The 14,796-nt window shown below is 53.7% G+C and overlaps 1 protein-coding gene across 1 annotated transcript; it reads right to left on the bottom strand.

Moving 5' to 3' along the window:
- Positions 1–3,688: 3,688 nt before the first annotated feature.
- Positions 3,689–4,422, bottom strand: LOC132476847 (phosphoethanolamine/phosphocholine phosphatase-like; the record flags this gene model as incomplete). The annotated part of the gene is made up of 2 exons (XM_060079067.1): positions 4,339–4,422; positions 3,689–4,285 (listed from the first exon to the last, which is right to left on the bottom strand). Coding segments are annotated over exons 1-2 (681 nt in total), but the record flags the coding sequence as incomplete, so codon positions are not given.
- Between the last annotated feature and the right edge of the window lie 10,374 nt (positions 4,423–14,796).

Genomic DNA, 14,796 nt, shown 5'->3' with positions numbered 1-14,796 from the left:
ATACATTAAATATCCCAGGAAAGGCCAAAATGGTAAAGAAATTGTGGTACTTACGTACGATGGAATATCCCTCAGCCATGAAATCAATGTCATAAGGCCAGTAGCAGCATAATGAGTGGATTCAGGTACGATGATTCTAAGTAAAATAAGTCACACAGAAAAAGAAACATATCATAAGATATCACTTATGAAGGGAATGTAAAAATGGCTACACATGGACTGAATTAGGAAAGAGAACAGAGTCTCACATTTAGAAAACACTCTTATGCCTGCTTAAGGGGAAAGGAGAGGTGGGGTGATGCATAAAACCAGAGTGTGATATTAGCACAGGTACCGTTGCATAATCCAAATAGAGAATAGACAAGACCTATTCCTTCCTCAGTGAACGGGACTCAACATCCCTATTCCGCGCAGAGGAATATATCTGACTAGTAAGAATCTTAAAACCTATGTATTGATATGTCTCCGTAAGGGAATCAAGTGTCTCTAGAGCGGCATAAACACGTCAGTGAAAATCAGCTCATCCCCATTACAAAATTGAATTTCAAAAACAAAATAAAAAAACAGCGAAATTCTTACACAATTCCTTCAGGGGTTCTTAAACCTTGCCGTTCCCTAACCCGAACCCTAGCCCGGAACGGAAAACCACCAAAAGCCCTACACCGTACCCTCCGCCGTACCCTAATCCTAATCCGTACGCCGAAACTGACCCGTGCGTCCGCACGTGCCCTGACCCCATCACGTGTCCGTACCCTCACCTGTGCCCTAAACCTTGCCATTCCCTAACCCGAACCCTAGTCCGGAACGAAAACCCACTGGCAGACCTACACCTTACCCTCCACCGTGGCCTAATCCTAAACCGTACGCCAACACTGACCCGTGTGTCCACACGTGCCCTGATCCAGGCACGTGTCCGTACCCTCACCTGTGCCCTAAACCTTGATGTTCCCTAAGCCGAACCCTAGCCCGGAACGAAAACCCACCGGCAGCCCTACACGTTACCCTCCGCCATGCCCTAATCCTAATCCGTACGCCGACACTGACCCGTGCGTCCGCACGTGCCCTGACCCCAGCACGTGTCCATACCCTCACCGGTGCCCTAAACCTTGCCATTCCCTAACCCGAATCCTAGCCCGAAACGGAAACCCACCAGCAGCCCTACAACTTACCCTCCGCCGTACCCTTATCCTAATCCATACACCGACACTGACCAGTGCGTCCGCACGTGCCCTGACCCCGGCACGTGTCCGTACCCTCACCTGTACCCTAAACGTTGCCGTTCCCTAACCCGAACCCTAGTGTGGAACGGAAGCCCACTGGCAGCCCTACACCTTACCCTCCGCCGTGCCCTAATCCTAATCCGTACGCCGACACTGACCCGTGCGTCCGCCCGTGCCCTGACCCCGGCAAGTGTCCGTACCCTCACCTGTGCCCTAAACCTTGCCGTTCCCTAACCCGAACCCTAGCCCTGAACGGAAACCCCCCGGCAGCCCTACACCTTACCCTCCACCGTGCCCTAATCCTAATCCGTACGCCGACACTGACCCATGCGTCCGCACGTGCCCTGACCCCAGCACGTGTCCGTACCCTCACCTGTGCCCTAAACCTTGCCGTTCCCTAACCTGTGGGAAGACCAGGATGAACGGGGGCTGAAAGCAGATTACAAAACATGGGTAGATCCTGGGGCCCTGCTCTCAAACACTGAAGTTTCTTGGAGTGAAGGGGATGGCCTGTGTCACACTTGTGGAGCCTTTTATTCCACCCCACTGCACCCCCACAGAAGAGGAAAGCAGCTGGCCTGATACTGAATATTAGCTCAGCTGGGGAGGAGTCCTGGGGCTTTGAAGAAGGCATCTCCTGCCCCACTCCCCACATTGCCCCCCAGAGTCCAATATGTGGGCACAATCATTCCTGTGGTGGGGCAGGAGGCATGTCTCATGGCACCCCTCTCCTCCCGCCCTGCAGTAATGACACTGTACCCATACACCCGCCAGAAGGACAATGAACTCTCCTTCTCTGAGGGCACCATTATCTGCATCACCCGCCACTACTCCGATGGCTGCTGTGAGGGCATCGGCTCAGAGGGATCTGGATTCTTCCCCGGGAACTATGTGCAGCCCAGCTGCTGACAACCTGGGACCTCTGGGATGCTGACCCAAGCACCACCTTGAGTGAGCCTCTTGAGTCCCACACCAAAGCCTGCTCCAGTCAAGACTGAACCAGCCCGACACGCCTCCTGGGCTGTGAGCTGTGTCTGTTCCTTCCCCCCATTGCAGTGGGAAGGCGTCCTGGTAAAGACAGAGGAGGTACCCAGAGGCCTGCTGGAGACAGGAAAAAACTGGAAGCCAAGGAGTTTGGTGACCTTACCCACAGGGGACCCTTACGCCATGCAAGACAGGGTCTCAGCTGCAAGTGCCAACTTTGAATAAAATTCTGATGACCTCCTGATGATTGCCCTGCAGGGCTAGCGGGCCGAGGGACTGAAAGGCAACACACTTGTAAGGCTCCCGCTAGTTGAGCCTCCTCTGCCTGCCCTAAGCAGCAGTATCTCCCATCTCCTCAGTGCTCACTGAGCCCTCCACACTAGACCCCTGTGCCCCTCTGTGAAGGTGGGCCGCACACTGCTCTTTTGCCTGTTGCCTGCTTTGTTAAGTATTCAGTCTTGGTTCCCCAGGCTGGGCACTCCTCCAAGAGTGGGGACCAGCTCCCTCACTTACGTGGGGCTGAGAGCAGAGCTCACCTCGCCCTCATCCCCCAGATGGCAGCGTGAGACATCTCGCTCACCTCCGCCCCTTCACCTCCTTCACAGCTCTGAAACTCCACAAGAGGGAGGTGGGCCTTGGGTTTCCACTGGCTCTGCTTTAAAGCATCATGGCTTTCTCTTCCATACGGGAGGAGAGGGACTCAAAAGGCCCAGCCAGTGGGGCGACTTTGGTTAAGTCCCTGGTTTCTTGCTGCACAGACGAGGCTGGGGTGCAAGGAGACATCTTCGGGCTCTGTGAGGTCCCTGGCTGGCCAGAACCGAGCCCCGGAACAGTGTGCTACCTCTTTCCACCAACATGAGGTGACTATTCCCTCTAGCTTTTTATCCTGTGGGGATGCTAACAGGGTGGGCGGGGCGGGGGGGAGGCAAGGAGTGTAGTGTAGGGTCACAGTAGGTAAAGCAGGATCTAGGCCTGGGACCATCAGCAAGGAGTGCCACCTCTCTCTGCGGGGAGTCCGGTGCGGGGGAGGTCGGGGTGGTGCATTTCGGGGCCTGGGTCCCCTGGACAGAAAACTGGAGGAGGGAGGCCACGCAGCCCAAGGCAACAGTTAACTGCACCGCGGCGGGACATGTTCCTTCTTGACCCTGACAGGGAACCCCGTCCCCCCAGCTGGGAGGACAAGGTGTGTGGAAACACTGCTGCCTGCTCAGATATGCACACCACCCTGGTGCGGCCAGACTCCGGAATTCGCTTGCAGTGGGACTGGGGGAGGCAGCCAAGCTGGGTTAACTGCACAGATGGGGACAGCTCCCAACTCCCTCCTCCAGTCCCCAAATGGACCAACCTGGGATTCCGGGAAATCCCGGAGGGATATACCAAAACGAAAGGGAAAGGGAGTAATAAAACTAGCTTTCTCTTTCCCGACCCCCACCGCCCCACCCCCTCCCCGCCCAGGTGGCCCCCGCAGGCCACATCCTCAGCACCTGATGCAGGTGTAGGCGCACTTCAGTGGAGGTTTCCCAGGGCACCACCCTGGCGAGGAAGGAGCTGGGCTCGGCCTTCTGCGCCTCCTGCATAAGGCGGTGCATGGGGTAGTGGTGGCGCGGGAAGGCCACGTCGCCGCCTGCCAGCAGCCCCGTGGGGCAGAAGTCGTTGGCGCCGTCGCTCACGTAGAAAAGGCGCTCAAAGGGCACGCCGTCGTGGGCCTGCTCACGCAGATAGTCGCTGAGCACCTTGTGCTGGCACATGTTGGTGGGGCAGCAAGCGCAGCTGTGCGCGTGGAAGGGCTGCAGCGCCAGCAGCCCCCAAGGGTCGGGCCCCAACGGGTTGCTGAAGATGTGGCGGAACAGGCCGTGGTGGCTGGCGGCGCACAGCACGCTCTCCATGCCAAAGGTGTTGGCTTCTGAGATGAGAATAACCTCAAAGCAGGCGCCCTGCCTGGCCACAAACTGCAGCAGCTCGCCCGTGCCGGGCGACAGGAGGATGGCCTCGTAGTTGGCGCGCAGGTCCCGCAGCCGCACGCCCTGCTCGCCCAGGTACTGGAAGATGCGCTGCATGTATTTGTTGTAGAAGCCCTCGTGCTAGGTGGCACGCAGGCTCTCAGGCAGCCGCTAGCCTGCCACGGCGCGCGCACGATGGAGTTGTCGCTGTTTTTGTCCACGATAGTCTCATCCAAGTCGAAGGTCAGGAGGAGGCGCGGCGCTCCGGGTGCAGCCATCCCGCTGTCCTCTACCAGCTTTGTCCTGAGCGATCAAATTCTTTTGTGGTCACCAAAAAGAGTCCCTCAGAGGAAAGGGGGACAGGACCTCTGAGCTTCTCCTGCAGGGTGGGGAGCAGCGGCTGTGGAGGTATCTCCCTGCTGAGTCTGGAGTGTCAAGAGTGGGAAGAGGGCCTAGCTGAGGTATTTGGGCGCAGGATGGAGCAAGGGGTGCTTATGGGAATTGGAGGGGATGCTGCGTCTTATCCATCCCCGGATTTCTGGGCTCCGGCTCTGAGTCCCTCCAGTCCAGAGGGTCCGTGAATGCTGTGCATCTGGGCCGTTCCCTCCACTTGCCCCCCATCCCCATGTTATGTATTTTTAACCACAATTTTAAAAATGCATGAAGCACTGATAATCCATGTTACAACATGGATAAACATTGAAAACATTCTAAGTCAAAGAAGTCATACTGAAAAGGCCACTTATATCACAACCATCTTGTGTGCTTTAAATCCATAGCAGTTTTGAAAGTGAGGGGAAGGGACTTTCCTGGTGGTGCAGTGGTTAAGACTCTGCGCTCCCAATGTAGGGGGCACAGGTTTGATCCTTGGTCGGGGAACTAAAATCCCGCGTGCACAGCATGGCCAAAAATTAAAATAAAATAAACGTCATTGGCCTGGTTTTGGGTCATAGCATCGTCCTTGAACCCATCAGAGCACCCACAGGATGGAACATGGGATTGGCTTGATGTGGATCATATGCCCATCTTCAAGGTGGGTAGCATCAGCCCTCTGGAGCTGTTTGGACTGGAAACAGGTAAGAAGTTCCCAAAGGAAAGTTGAGGTTCTGGACTTTGGCATGAGAACAGATGCTGGCTTGGGGAAAGCGGCAGATTCCACACCACTGACGGCCCACTGCACAGCTGTGGGATCTGAAGGCCAAGGAAGGAAGCGGCTGATTTAGGGTCAGGGGCTGCAGCCACCCATCCAGTGCTCTTGCTGTCCACCCACAACAGCAAGAACCTCTTCCTCTTGCAAAAGGCACAGCCCTCCTTGATGTCTCTGGTGGCGGGAGCCCAGGAGTCACACCTGCCCGCTGGCCACATGACTCACCCATCCCCCAAGAACAATACTGCTCATTTATCCAGTCTCCTCCCTCCTTTACAAAGAGCAGAGACTAAACGCTATGGTGGTTAGGAAATTCTTGCTCAATGAAGCAGTGGGAGGCTCAAGGATTATGCCGTATCATGGAATCCATCATTGGCAGCTTTCAGAGACCACATGGGTGCATGTGGATCTCCAAGACCATGCGGCCTCAGTGTGAAACTGTCCATTGGGTGGCCCAGTTGCTCCCGTATCTTTGACTCTTAATGAGTATGAATATCAAAAGTTTGTTACAGCTGGAAGCCCAAAGGATTACAAGGCCATGGTCTGCTGTATGGTTGTTGTGTCAGGGACACACTCAAATGTTTAGACAGTTATTACCTCGCTTGGCAAGCTATGGGCCTGTGAGGGGGAGGCCCTTTTCTCAACCACATGCATGTTAGTAACTGAAACATCCCAAAGGGCTGTCTGTGCTGCCCAGGTAGCTGTTCAATTGCCAACAGCAAGGTCAGCTCAGTAACTGGCCACAGGGGCTTGACAGGGACCAGGCTGGCCTGAGCTGGAGGACCATAGATGACTGCCTGGATGGTCAGAGGTCAAGGGCTGTCCTGAGACTTGATGTCTATTGATGCCCACTCAGATGGGACAAAGGATGCCTGCAGTCCCAGGAGGGCCCCACCAGCCCTCAGGAGGCAGCACCTGGGGGCTGGTAGGTCACTGCACCAAGTTCTGTATAAATTCATAACATGACCATGGAGTGAGCTCAGTCAGGCCTGTGCTGGACTCGGGCTGCCCAGGCCAAGTGGGGCCAGCACTACTCTCTCCAGTTCAGATGGTAGGAGGAAACCCTGTGGGCTTCTGAGGCCCTAACAGCCGTTGACTGAGGTTGAGTTGGATTTGAAACAGTCAGTGACCAGAGCAGACATTTCATTCTTCTGCCATCAGGTTCCAAGACGGGGGTAGATAACCAGCGGTCCAGGTGAGCCCCACACTCGTGAGTGACCCCAGGCAAGTCTTGTCCACCCTATAGGACTCAGAGGTGTGGGGTTAGGGGGGCCGTGAGCCAGCTGTACTTAACACTAACCCACTAACCCTAACGCCCAAATCTCTACTGTTCACTCCCTAACCCTAACCTCCTAATCTCTAATCCTAAACCCTAAGGCCCCTAACCCCTAGCCCCTAGATACTCGACCTTGACCTGTAAACTCCCAACCCTTACCCTGACTCAGACTGTCTAATCTGATCCTCTAACCCTGACCCTCTAGCCTGCATCCTTTAACTCTAATCCCTCAAAACCTGGGCTCACCTGAGTGGCTCCATCCAGAGGTGAAGCAAGACCTGTGCTGGCCTGCAGCGGCCTGCAGAAAACTTTGTGTGCACTGTCTCATGAGGCTGCCTGTCCCCAACCAGCTGGAGGGGTCGGGAGTCAGATGTGGAACTGAAGTGTCCTTGAGATTGGAGTGCAGGCAGGAGACGGCAGGAGGGGTGAGAGGTGAGGTGTCATCATTCCCAAACCAGGCAGGGAGTGTGTGCTGTGTTTGCATTTCGGGCAGGGAAGAGTATGTCAGATGGAAGCTCTGAAGTAGCACACCTTGCAGGCCAACCTACTAGGAGAGTTCTTCCCTAAGTCAACGGGTGGCGCAAGACAACGCAAGAAACTGTACATATATCCTTACAATGAATCTGGCAACTGGAAAGGAAACATTACAGGTCATGGCAACCGAGGCACGAGGAGCCCGTCCCGCCCGCCCAGGCTTGCGCAGTCTGGAGGTGGAGCCAGGGTAGGCTGGACAGGCAGCTCCCGGCTGGGGCCTGGGCCGGAGAGCCCCAGAAGGCGTGGCAACCCGCAGACAATTTCCAGAGCCCACTGCAGCCAGTAGACGTTCCCTACAGAAGAGCCTCTGGCCCTGTGTGTCCACCCGGCACACAGCACGACCGCTGGTCCGTCGACCCCTGGGCCTAGTTCACGGCTGTCTGGCCGCCCCTCCCCTCACTTCCTGAGTGTCTGAGCCCCCAGGGCCCCCTTGGCCAAGCCTTCTCTGCACACCTGGCTTTCCTGACTATCCCTGCCTCTCTGAGCACACCGTGTCCTTCCCCGGGGTCTGCGGGTCTGGCTAAGGGTCCCCCTTGTCTCCGGATGGGCACCCCAGCCAACGCTGATGCTTGCCTTTCCTGAAAGATGGCCCCCTCAGTCTCACCAACTCCAAACTGTGTTGCGTTTACTTCTGGGAAAGAGTGAATGAAGAGGAAGCCCCATTCCAGCCTCACGCAAGGTGCATGCTAACCTTGTGGACCCAAGGGACCACAAAAAAGAGGCTGGAAGCCTGGCGGAGGCACAGCCCCTACCGTCACCCCTGTTCTTCGGTCCAGCTTCTCTCTTCTACCATCAAACCCCTCAGCCGCCACCAGAGGAAAAATGTGGGCCTAATCCTGTCACTCTGGTTCCAAAACTGTTCTGTCTATAAAACGAAGTCAAAGCTAGCTGTCTGGCCACCCTTGCAGCCCCTCTGCGATGCATCCTCCCCACGAGCCAGGCACCCAGCCCCTTCCCCTGCCCCCTGCCCCCACCCTCCTCTAGAGCGAGCTCTGTCCATCCCGCTCCTTCAGTTCAGCTCAGCTGCCACCTCCGCTGACCCACCAGCCAGAGGTAACCTCTCCCTCCGCAGACACACCTGGCCTGCAGCTTCTCTGCCCCGCGCCCAGCTGGGCTGAACAGAGCTGAGAGCATGCTCCTGCTTCACTGTGGACCCCAGGCCCCAGCACATGGCACAGGCTCAGGGATGTTTACTGGACAGATGGATGACCGTGAGGATGAGCAGGCAGATCACTGACGGTAGCGGGGAGTGGTCCTCCTTTTGAGTCTCTACACTTCACCACAAAGTGCTGAGGCATCAGCAAAAGGGAGGGTGGGGGAAGGCGACACCAGAAAGCCACAACTCCATGCCTTCCTCATCCCCCCACAGCACGCATGTGTACACACACATGTGCACGTACATGCCCGAGCATACCGGCATTCACACACATGTACACACACACATGAAAAGATGGACTGCAGTCACACACAGGCACACAATCACACGTGCTGCACATGCAAAAACACGTGTATACACACATGTGCCTGCCTGCACATAAACACACTCACATGCACTCGGATGTACACAGACCTGTGCACAGACAGCACACACATGCACATGCTTGTGCACACTCACGTAATACACACACATACACACAGAAGCTCAGGAAATTTCACAAAGTTTGTTTTTGTTTCACCCTCCCCAAGAACGAGGAGACACCAGATGGTCCCTGGGAAATAAAGATGGTCACAGCCCTGCACCTGTCACAGAGGCTCGTTGAAGGCTCAAGCACGCTCTGCCCTGCCCAGTCGTGGGGTACAGACCCAGCCTGCTCAGCTGCCTCAGCCGAGCCTTCCGCTGCCCCAGCCGCTCGTGGGAGAAGCAAGTCTGAGTGTCAGTTGCAGGTCATGTCTGTGCTACTTCCGGACTGGGCGTCTTGTGTTATCTTGCATGGTATCTTGCTCTGGGCTGAGGCTTACATTTTGCTATCTACTCTTCCATAAGCACTTCACCATATTCCTGAATGCCTATGCCCTCCAGAGGCCCCAGTTCTAGAACACTGGAGTTGGGAAACAGTCAGCCGTCTCTGTGCACAATCACAAAGCTGCAGTCTGACCCAAGTCCACTTCTTCTATGTCTTAATGCTGCTCCACCTGGGGCTGATTGCAGAGGTGCTGGGTCTACAGTCCATGAAGATTTGGGAGACATGATCCCCCTCTCGCAGGCCTGCACAGACTTGCCTTTGCCTGTTAGTCCAAGTCATGCTCTATACAACATCTCTGTTTTTCTCCTCTAGAAAAAAATATTCCCAGAAGCAGCAGCATCTCTTTAGACCACAGTCAGGATGACCCTCCTGGAATGAGCCTCAATCCTACCTCAACTGGACTATCTCCCGCCCTCTGCCTGACAAGGACCAGGCCTTGGGTGTGGTCAGTCTCCCCTCCAGTCTGACTGGGCCTTCCTGACCAGAGAACCCAGGAATACCCCCTGAGCCTGTGGACTCAAGCACATGCTGTGGGAACATGTGCTGATGCATTAAAAAAATGATAGGACTCTCCAAGACCATGAAAAATCACACACAACACGAACCATAAATAACAGCCAGGCTTGTTCTACACTGTGTGAAAACTGTCAATTTTTCACTACACTGGAACACACTCAGAGATGCTCTGGGCCTGGAAGAGCCCCAGGGCCCTGGTGCTGCCCAGACTGGAAAGGGCCTCACATAGCACCTTCTGGATCCTCACTGTGGTGGGATGGGGGATCCAGGGAGACTGCATAAGAAGTGGGTACGGGAGCCCAGCCAAGCTCCCAGGCTTTGGGGGCCTGGAGGGTCAGAAAGTTCCAGAGTATTCCCCTTGCTGAACTTGGATTCAGAGTCCCAGATGCTCTGTGGGCAGCAGGATCCTCCCATGAGGACACTGACCATCTCCTCCAGGCCTCTACCACACAAAGGGTGACCAAACACAGAGCTGTGCCACAGGGACACGGGCAGGCCAGGGAGCCTGAGGGAGAGGAGGCGGGAAGCGGCAGCACCCCAGTTGCATGGTCTTCTCGTCCCCCTGGAGACCCTGCCCTGGTGCAAAGTTCACTCCCAGGCTCACCGTGAGTGACGCGCTGAGCAGGCCTTAGTCTTACCGATGGCCAGATCTCTCGGGCACTCTGCGTCCTGTGTTTTGCTGCAGACAGTACAACCTTAGTAACTGCTCAAGTCATGGATCGAGAGGGTCAATGAACGAATGAGCAAGGGAATGAGTGAGCGAAGAAGGAACACAAAAATGGGCAGATGGTGGATCCGCGCTGCTGTGGTGACCCCGAGAATGAAATGTCACAGGTGTGCAAGACTCTCCCATGAAACACAGTCTCCACCGCCTCCTGACCCCAAGCCACTCCCTTCAGGACACCCTTGCTCCACACCCTAAACTGTACCCTAACCCTAGCCCGTACCCTAACCTGTACCCTAACCAATAACCTAAACCTAATCCGTAGCCATACCCTAACCCATATCCGAATCGTAAAACTAAGGCATACCATACCCTAACCAATACCCTAACAGTAACCCGTACACTAACACTAAACCATAACCTAACCCATACCCTAACCCATACCCTAACCTAACCCTAACCCTAACCTGAACCTGACCCTGACCCTAACCCATAAACCTAAGCCTAACCCTAAGCCAACACTAACACTAACCCTAACCCTAACTGTAACTTTAACCCTAACCCATAACCCTAACCCTAAACCTTACCCTAACCCTAAACCTAAACTTAACACTACCCTAACAGTCACCTTTAGCATAAACCTTACCCGTTCGCTAACCCTAACCCTAAACCCTAAACCCTAACCCTAACCCAACCCTGACCCTGACCCTAACCCTGACCCTGACCCTAAACCCTAAACCCTAACCATAACCATAACCATAACCCTAACCCTAACCTGTACCATAACCCATATGCTAACCCTAAGCCTACCATAACTCTTACCCTAACCCTCACCATAACCCTTAAACCCTAACCCCAAAACCCTAATGTTGACCCTAACCCTGACCCTAACCCTAAACCCTAACCCTGAGAGCCTAAAACCCTAAAATCCTAAACCTAACCCTAAACCTTAATCCCTAACCCTAAACCTAACCCTACCCCAACCCTAACCCTAACTAACCCTACCCATAACTAACACTGACGCTAACCCTAACCCTAACACCTAACCCTAACCCTAAACCTCTAACCCAAAACCTCTATCCATAACCCTAACCCTAACCTAACAAAAGCACCGATGCTACTCCTATCTCAGGCCCTGACCCTGTCCCTATATAAAGACCTGCTGCTGTCAATATCTATATCCTGACACAATCCTGAGCTTATATCCTGACCCATCTCTTACTGAAGTCCTGAAACTCTCCCTAAGTGAACCTTGACGCTGTCCCTAAGTGAGGCCCCGAGGCTGTCCGTAACAGACACCCCGATACTATCTTTAACCCACACCCTGATGCTGATCCCACAGAGGCACTTGTGGTGCGACTAAGCCTTTCCCGGACACTGTCCCTCGATAAGGCCCTGACGCTGCTTCTAAATAAGGCCCTGATGCTCTGAGTAACTAAAGCCCTCAAACCATCCCTCGCTCATTTACTGACATTATCCCTAGCCCTTAACCCGACTCGATCCATAGCTAATGTCCTGCCTCTGATCCTACCTGAAGCCCTAATGCTGTCCCTAACTAAGGCCCTGACTAGTCCTAACTCAGGCCCTGACACGACACCTAACAAAGGCTCTGATGCTACGCCTAACTAAGGCCCTGACACTCTCCGTAACTAAGGCCCTGAACCTACTCCTAACTCAGGACCTGAACATGTCTTTAACTAAGACCCTAATAGTGATCCTACAAAGGCCCTGATGCTGCTCTGAAGTCACGACCTGACAGTGTCCCCAGCTAAGGGCCTGACGCTAGGCCTCACTCAGGCCCTGTCACTCTCCCTAAGTCAGGCTCTCACGCTGTCCCTACCTGAAGCCCTGACACTGGTTCTAAAAATGGCCCTGGTACTCTCAGTAACTAACGTCGTGACACGATCCCTAGATGTGAACCTGACCCTGTCACTAGCTAATGTCCTCCCTCTGATGATAACTAAAGCCCTGATGCTGCGCCTAACTCAGGCCCTGAATTTAGTCCCAAGTCCGTGACACTGTCCTTAATTAAGGCCTAGATGCTTCTCCTAGGTCAGGGCTTGATACTGTTCCTAACTAAGGCCCTAACACTGTTCCTAACTCAGGTTCTGACACTGTACATAACAGAAGGCCCTGACGCTAGTCCTAAGGCCCTGACACTGACCCTAAGGCCCTGCTGCCGTCAATATCTAAAGTCCTGACACTATCCTGAGAATATATTCTAATGAATGTCTTAATAACGTCCTAGAACTCTCCTGATGTAAGCCTTGACGCTGTCCCTAAGTGAGGCCCTGAGGCTGTCCCTAACACAGGCCCCGAGAATGTCTTTAACAAAGACCCTGATGCTCATCCTACAGAGGCAATTGTGCTGCTCCTAAGCCTGGCCTGACACTTTCCCTAGATAAGGCCCTGACACTGGTCCTAAATAAGGCCCTGACGCTCTGAATAACTAAGGCCTTCAAACTATCCCTCGCTCATTGCCTAACATTTTCCCTAGCCCATAACCTGACTCAATCTGTAGATAATGTCCTGCCTCTTATCCTACCTGAAGCCCTAATGCTGTCCCTAACTAAGTCACTGACTACTCCTAACTCAGGCCCTGACATTGGCCCTAACTAAAGCCTTCAAACGACTCCTAACTCAGGTCAGACACTGTCCCTAACAAAGACCCTGACACTACACATAACACAGGCCCTGACATGATGCCTAACAAAGGCTCTGATGCTAGTCTTAACTAAGGCCCTGACACTCTCCCTACCTAAGGCCCTGAACCTACTCCTAACTCAGGCCCTGATCATGTCTTTAACTAAGACCCTACTGCTCATCCTACAAAGGCCCTAATGCTGCTCCTAAGTCATGCCCTGAGAGTATCCCTAGCTAAGGGCCTGATGCTAGGCCTCACTCAGGCCGTTGCTCTCCTTACGTCAGGCTCTGACGCTGTCCCTACCTGAAGCCCTAACACTGTTTCTAAACAAGGCCCCGGGTACTCTCAGCAACTATGGTATTGACACTATCCCCAGGTCATTTCCTGACACTATACCTAGATATTAACCTAACTCTATCTTTAGCTAAAGTTGAGCCTCTTATGGCAACTAAAGCCCTGATGCTGTGCCTAAATCAGGCCGTGAATTTACCCCAAGGCCATGACACTGTCCCTAACTAAGGCCTAGATGCTGGTCCAACGTCAGGACCTGATACTGTCCCTAACAAAGGCCCTAACACTATTCCTAACTCAGGCCCTGACACTGTACCTAACAGAAGGCTCTGATGCTACTCCTAACCAAGGCCCTGACACTGTCCCAAACTAAGGCCTAGATGCTGGTCCAAAGTCAGGACCTGATACTGTCCCCATCTAAGGACCTAGCACTATGGCTAACTCAGTCCCTGACAGTACCTAACAGAAGGCCCTGACCCCAGTCCTAACTAAGACCCTGACACTGTCCCTAACAAAGGCTCTGATGCTAGTCCTAACCAAGGCAATGACACCGTCCCTAAGTAAGGCCTGAGATTACTAATAACTCAGGCCATGACACGATACCTAAAAAAGGCTCTGACACTGTCCCTAACTAAGGCCCTGACACTACTCCTAACTCAGGCCCGCAAACGATTCCTAACAAAGGCTCTGATGCTAGTCCTAAGGCCCTGACACTGTTCCTAACAAAGGCACTGATGCCACTCCTAACTCAGGCCCTAACACTGTCCCCAATGAAGGGCCTTGTGCGACTCCTAATTCAGGCCCTAACACGATACCTAACGAAGGCTCTGATGCTAATCGTACCTAAGGCTCTGACACTGTCCTTAACTAAGGCCTGGACACTACCACTAACTCAGGCCCTGATACTGTCTCTACCTAAGGCCCTGACACTACACCTACCTCAGGCCATGACAGTGTCCCTAACTAAGGGCCTGACTATCCTCCCAACACTGGCCCTGCCATTATACATAAAAAAGGCTCTGTCGCTTGTCCTAACCAAGGCCCTGACACTGTCCCTCACTAAGGCCCTGACACTACTTCTAACTCAGGCCCTGACATTATACCTAACGAAGGCTCTGATGCTAAACCTAACTAAGCCCCTGACACTGACCCTAACTAAGGCCTTGACACTATTCCTAACTAAGGCCCTGATGCTACACATAACTCAGGCCCTGACACTGTCCTTAATGAAGGCCTTGACACTACTAATAACTCAGGCCCTGACACGATACCTAACGAAGGCTCTGACGGTAACCCTAACTAAGGCCTTGACACTATTCCTAACTCAGGCCCTGATGCTACACCTAACTCAGGCCCTGACACTGTCCCTAAATAAGGCCCTGATACTACACCTACAACAGGCCCTGACCCTGTTCCTAACAGAGGCACTGATGCTAGTCCTAACTCAGGCCCTGACACTGTCCCTAATAAAGGCCCTGCTGCTGTCAACATCGAAAGTCCTGACACTATCCTAAGCTTATATCCTGACCAATCTCTTACTAATTTCCTGAAACTGTCCCTAAGTGAGGCCCTGAGGCTGTCTCTAACAGAGGTCCTGATAATGTCTTTAACAAAGA

This window comes from Mesoplodon densirostris, chromosome 2 (assembly GCF_025265405.1).
Source record: "Mesoplodon densirostris isolate mMesDen1 chromosome 2, mMesDen1 primary haplotype, whole genome shotgun sequence".
Taxonomy (NCBI): domain Eukaryota; kingdom Metazoa; phylum Chordata; class Mammalia; order Artiodactyla; family Ziphiidae; genus Mesoplodon; species Mesoplodon densirostris.
This window is presented reverse-complemented; position numbering and strand designations above follow the sequence as displayed.